The 5,887-nt window shown below is 67.1% G+C and overlaps 2 protein-coding genes across 2 annotated transcripts in view; both read left to right on the top strand.

Annotated features, from left to right (window-relative positions):
• Positions 1-739, top strand: part of PFL1_06902 (uncharacterized protein) — a gene marked incomplete at both ends in the record, with an annotated part of 6,764 nt that extends 6,025 nt beyond the window's left edge. The window contains one exon of the mRNA XM_007883167.1: positions 35-739. Within this exon, the coding sequence (XP_007881358.1) occupies positions 35-739 (705 nt within the window). The remainder of the gene's footprint in view (positions 1-34) is intronic.
• Positions 740-1,554: 815 nt separating this feature from the next.
• PFL1_05624 (uncharacterized protein) lies at positions 1,555-4,907 on the top strand (the record flags this gene model as incomplete). Its single annotated transcript, XM_007883158.1, has 3 exons — positions 1,555-4,307; positions 4,478-4,725; positions 4,885-4,907. The coding sequence occupies 3 exons, from the start codon at positions 1,555-1,557 to the stop codon at positions 4,905-4,907; spliced, it is 3,024 nt and encodes a 1,007-aa protein (XP_007881349.1).
• Positions 4,908-5,887: the final 980 nt, after the last annotated feature.

Below are 5,887 nucleotides of genomic sequence, written 5' to 3'. Positions count from 1 at the left end.
GACCAAGCCGTCGGTGCTGCGTCCCGNGCGGCAGCGCGAGCGCCCAGGGCCGAGGCTACAGGAGCGGACGCCGGGCGACGAGGTGCGGATCCTGTGCTCGAAGCTGGGCCAGGTCAAGGAGGCGGTGGCGACGCGCAAGCTGACCGAGCTGATGGCCTCGGTCGACGAGGCGCTGGGCGCATCGACGCTGCCGGACTCGACGCTCAAGGCGTGCAAGCTGTTTGTCGCCGTCAAGGCGGGGCGGGGCGTCGGTGCCGCCCTCGTGGGCCGCGTCGCCCTCGGCACCGCACGCCGGGTGGTCGGCGGTGGCGCGGGCGGCGACGTCGACCAAGACAACGACAACGACAACGACAACGACAAGGAGAACCGGGCCGGGGTCGCGGCGCCGCGGGCCACCTACCAGGTGCTGCACGACGGCGGTGAGGCCATCTTTGTCTCTGAGCCGCTCTCGGCCTCGGCGACGCCGCCGATCGGGGTGCACCGGATCCACGTCATCGCCCGCTTCCGCCGCAGCGGGCTGGCCAGCCGGCTGCTGGATGCGGCGGCCGACCACAGCGTCTACGGCCTCAACCTGGCGCGCCTCGAGCAGATGTACGGCGGCCGCGCGGGCACCGTGGCCTTCAGCCAGCCCACCGACGCCGGTCGCAAGCTGGCAGAGCGGTGGATCCGCAGCGGTGGTGGCGGCGGCGAGGGGGCGGCGAAGAAGCAGGACGGCCGACTGGTCGTCTATGAGGGATGATGGAGCGGTGGGCAGGCCTCGAGAGCGGTCATGGTGGTGGAAGCGGCGGCGGTGGCATCGAGGGCGACATAGACTTTTCGCACGAGAAATTGAGACGCGTCCCTGCCAGGCCTGGCCCGATCCATCTGGCCCCGATTCTTGATTTTCCCGCGAGCGAGTCCCGTCCGTCGAGGTTGGCCAGCGGAGCCGGGTCGGTGGTGGTTGCGCACCGGCCAGCGCAGCGCAGGCTGAACGTGTGTTGGCGGCAGGCCAGCGAGGGCCTCTTCGCATCTGGACGCCGCGCCCGCCCTCGCTCGCTCGCTCCACCCGGCGCAGCTCGTCTTGGCCCCGGCTTCGGTCTCGGTCCTTCGCTCTCCTCTGCACCTTCACTCGACGCGCCCATACCCTTGCTTGTTGCTCGCTCACGACGAATCCTGGCCCCACTACTCTCTCTCTCTTCCCCAGGCCCAGACACGCCCCCTCCCTTGGAAGGACGACACGGCCCTCCTTCGTGCCGCCGCCAGCACAGACTCGGCCGCACCGCACGAAGCGCCAGCTCAGATCCGAGCAGCGACGGGACGACTACTGCCACCGCCGCAGCAGCACCGACAGCCGGCCCTCGTCTGCCCTCGACTCCCTCCTCTCGGCCCTCATAGACGTATCATCGCACCAGGAGCCAGGCCAGATCGCAGGCGCAGCTGCCGTACACCCGTGCGGCCCACCTACCAACCGCATCCCAAGGCCTCGCCGCTGCCCCAGCGCTGAGCTGCTCCACCACCATCGCCCCACCACCACCGCCGCACCACCACCACCGCCGCACTTCCACCACCGCAACCATGTCGTCGTCGTCCGAGGCCATCGCCTACGCGGTCATCGCGCCCGACATTGGCAGCGATGGCATCGAGCTCTCGACCCAGGACCTGCGCCTCAACCTGCAAAAGGGCTCCGACGAGGTCAAGCTCGAGACGCTGCGCCGCATCATCGTGTCGACCGTCAACGGCAGCCCGCAGCCCAACCTCCTCATGCCCATCATCCAGTACGTCATGCCGAGCCGCAACAAGCAGCTCAAAAAGATGCTCCACTTCTACTGGGAGGTGTGCCCCAAGCTCGACGAAAAGGGCAACCTCAAGCAGGAGATGATCCTCGTCTGCAACGCCATCCGCAACGACCTCCAGCACCCCAACGAGTACATCCGCGGCTCGACGCTCCGCTCGCTCCAAAAGGTCAAGGAGCCCGAGCTGCTCGAGCCGCTGATCCCCACCATCCGCCAGTGCCTCGAGCACCGCCACAGCTACGTCCGCAAGAACGCCGTCTTCTGCGTCTACACCATCTACCAGCAGAATGAGGCGCTCATCGTCGACGCGCCCGAGCTCATCGAGACGTTTCTCGCCGCCGAAAACGACGCCACCTGCCGGCGCAACGCCTTCGTGCTGCTGTGCAACGTCGCCCGCGAGCGCGCCGTCGACTACTTCCTCGGCCTCGGCGACCAGGTGACGGCCCAGGACGAGCTGATGCAGCTGGCCATCATCGAGCTCATCCGCAAGGACTGCCGCGCCGACAGCCCGCACCGCTCGCGCTACCTCCGCGCCGTCTCGGAGCTGCTCGGCGCCGCCAGCCACTCGGTCAAGTACGAGGCCGCCGTCACCCTCACCGCCCTCACCCAGAACGCGGCGGCCGTCAAGGCGACGGCGTCGGCGCTCATCGACCTCATCGTCCGCGAGAGCGACAACAACGTCAAGCTCATCGTCCTCGACCGCCTCGACGCGCTGCGCGCCCGCCACGAGCACGTCATCGACCCGCTCGTCATGGACCTCCTCCGCGTCCTCTCGAGCCCGGACATTGACGTGCGCCGCAAGGCGCTCCGCATCGCCCTCGAGATGGTGTCGAGCCGCAACATCGAGGAGGTGGTGCTGCTGCTCAAAAAGGAGCTCACCAAGACTGTCGACGCCGCGTCGGCCGCCCACCAGGCGCAGGACAAGGGCCACGAGTACCGCCAGCTCCTCATCCAGAGCATCCACGCGTGCGCCATCAAGTTTTCCGAGGTGGCCAGCAACGTCGTCCACGTCCTCATGGAGTTCCTCGGCGACTCGAGCAACCCGAGCGCCGTCGACGTCATCGCCTTTGTGCGCGAGGTGGTGGAAAAGTTCCCCGACCTCCGCTCCAGCATCCTCGACAAGCTGCTGCGCACGTTTGGCGACATCAAGAGCGGCAAGGTCTTCCGCGGCGCGCTCTGGATCGTCGGCGAGTACTGCGCCAGCGTCGACGACATCGACGAGGCCATGCGACAGATCCGCAACGTCGTCGGCGAGGTGCCCATCCTCGCCGCCGAGGAGCGGTTGCTGGCCGAGCATTCGGCCGGCGCCGAGGGCGATGGCAGCGGCGGCGGCGCAGCAGCAGCAGCAGCAGCAGCAGCAGCAGCAGCACTGCAGGACGCGGCGTCCACGGCGACGGCAAAGGCGGCGGCGGCGGCGACGCGGGTGCGCGCCGACGGCACCTACGCCACCGAGACGGCCTTTTCGGCGTCGTCGACGTCCGAGGCGCGGCTCGAGGCGGTCAAGAGCGCGTCGAAGCCGCCGCTGCGCAGCCTGCTGCTGCTGGGCGACTTTTACACGGGCACCGTGCTCGCCTCGACGCTCGTCAAGCTCGTCCTCCGCTACGCCGAGCTCACGTCGCCGCAGGCCGGCGCCGAGGCCGACGCGGCGTCGCGCTGCAACGCGCTGCGCGCCGAGGCGATGCTCATCATGACGTCGATCGTCCGCGTCGGCGGCTCGCAGTTTGCCGCCGCGCCCATCGACGAGGACTCGCAGGAGCGCATCATGAGCTGCGTCCAGACGCTCGCCGAGGCCGGCGCCGAGGCCGACGAGCTGCGGCGCGAGGCGGCCGACGTCTTCCTGCGCGACACCAAGCAGGCCTACGCCAAGATGGTCGAGCACGCCCAGAAAAAGGCCGACGAGAAGCGGGCGCGCGAGACGCACGTGGTCCAGGTGCAGCCCGACGACCTGCTCGGCTTCCGCCAGTTTGCCGGCGCCGGCGGCGACGGCGGTGCGGCGGCGGCCGCCGACGAGTTTGAGCGCGACCTGACGCAGGCCACGGGCGCCACCGAGGCGGCGCGCGACGACTTTATCAGCAAGCTGCAGCGCGTCGTCCAGCTGACGGGCTTCTCGGACCCGGTCTACGCCGAGGCCTACGTCAACGTGCACCAGTTTGACATCCTGCTCGACGTCCTCGTCGTCAACCAGACGGGCGAGACGCTGCAGAACCTGTCGATCGAGTTTGCCACGCTCGGCGACCTCAAGCTCGTCGAGCGGCCCACGACGCACACGCTGGCCCCCTACAGCTACCAGTCGATCAAGGCCACCATCAAGGTCTCCAGCACCGAGACGGGCGTCATTTTCGGCAACGTCATCTACGAGGGCGCGGCGGGCACGGGCACCGCCAGCGCCGGCGACAGCAAGTGCGTCGTCCTCAACGACATCCACATCGACATCATGGACTACATCTCGCCCGCCTACTGCAACGAGGCCCAGTTCCGCAGCATGTGGACCGAGTTTGAGTGGGAGAACAAGGTCAACGTCAGCACAAACATCCGGTGAGTCCTTTTCCTCGCTGCGACGGGCGGCGATCCATCGCGCTCGCAAGCCTCCCCACTGGCCGCTGACCATGCCTGTCCCTCTGCTTGCCCTCTCTCGACGCCTGCCGCTCACCCCTGGGCGGCCCCCCCCTTCCGCCCTGCCTCTCGGCGTCCGCCTCCCTGCACAGCTCGCTCAAGACGTACCTGGCGCACATCATGAAGTCGACCAACATGTCGTGCCTGACGCCCGATGCGTCGCTGGCGGGCGACTGCGGCTTCCTCAGCGCCAACATGTACGCGCGCTCCCTGTTTGGCGAGGACGCGCTGGCCAACCTCTCGATCGAGCAGCTCGACGACGGCAGCATCCGCGGCCACGTGCGCATCCGCAGCAAGACGCAGGGCATCGCCCTCAGCCTCGGCGACAAGATCACGCTCGGTGAGTGCCGTCCCCTCTCCCCTTCCTCCTCGGCGGCCGGACGCGGGGCGGGCGCATCTGTGTGTGTGGGCTAGGACTGCGATCGGCGATCGATGGCTGACCCGCGGTTGAATGCTTCCCTCCCTTCCCTCCTCGCCCCGCCGCAACTCGGCTCTGCAGCGCAAAAAGTGGCAGAAGAGTGAAGCGGCGGCAATCGCCGTCGAGTCGAGCGTCGGCTTTGTCTGGGTCGATGGCGACGACATCCGCAGCTCGAGGACCCGCAGCGCTAGACAGACGAGACGAGACGAGACGAGACGAGACGAGACGAGACGAGACGAGACGAGACGAGACGAGACGAGACGAGACGAGACGAGACGAGACGAGACGAGACGAGACGAGACGAGACGAGACGAGACGAGACGAGACGAGACGAGACGAGACGAGACGAGATCGAATCACATTTGCCCCCCAACCCAGGCGGACGCCATGTTGTGGCAGCTGGCTCCGTCGTCCGCCCCTCGTTTGCCCTCGCATCGTCCTCGCTGCTGAACGCTGCCACCCGCTCGATCGACTGACGCGGCCGTAGCCGTTCGTCGTGTGCTCCTCTTCTCTCTAGCTAGCTAGCCAGTCGGACGACCTGCAGCGGTAGGTAGGAGAGTCGGCGGGTGGGGGAGCGGCCGAGGTCGACGTGGTTGGCCCCCTCGGGCCTGGCCTGGTCTGGCCTGGCCCGGTCTGGTCTGGCCTGGCCTGGCCCGGCGCCTGCCTGCCTGCCTGCCTGCCCGCTTGCCTGCCTGGGCCAAGAAGGGGCCAGTTTGAAGTGCGCCGTTGTATTCGCATTTGAGCTGGGGCTTGTATTAGCATTTTGAATCGGTCTGTATTGCCAATTCAACCTGACTTTGTATTGGCATTTCAGCCGGATTTGTATTGGCGGGAGATCACGTGCAGGCCCACTTTTTGGAGCGCCGATTTTCCAAAACCGCCCGTTTTTGGCAGGGGAATCCGCTAGCCAGCTTTTTCAAAGTGGGGTCCGTCACGTGATCTCAAAATTTTGGCGGGGACCCTGGACCTGATCACGTGTAGACCGGATTACACTGGGGCACTACAAATTTGAAATGGGCGGAATCGAATAGAAAATTGGTATTCCCGACTTTGAAATGGGGCCCAGGCGCGGTTGTATTCCACG

The sequence above is a fragment of the Pseudozyma flocculosa genome (genome assembly GCF_000417875.1).
Source record: "Pseudozyma flocculosa PF-1 unplaced genomic scaffold scaffold00020, whole genome shotgun sequence".
Classification (NCBI taxonomy): Eukaryota; Fungi; Basidiomycota; class Ustilaginomycetes; order Ustilaginales; family Ustilaginaceae; genus Pseudozyma; species Pseudozyma flocculosa.
Note: the sequence above shows the minus strand (reverse complement) of the source record. Positions and strands in the feature narration are given on the sequence as shown.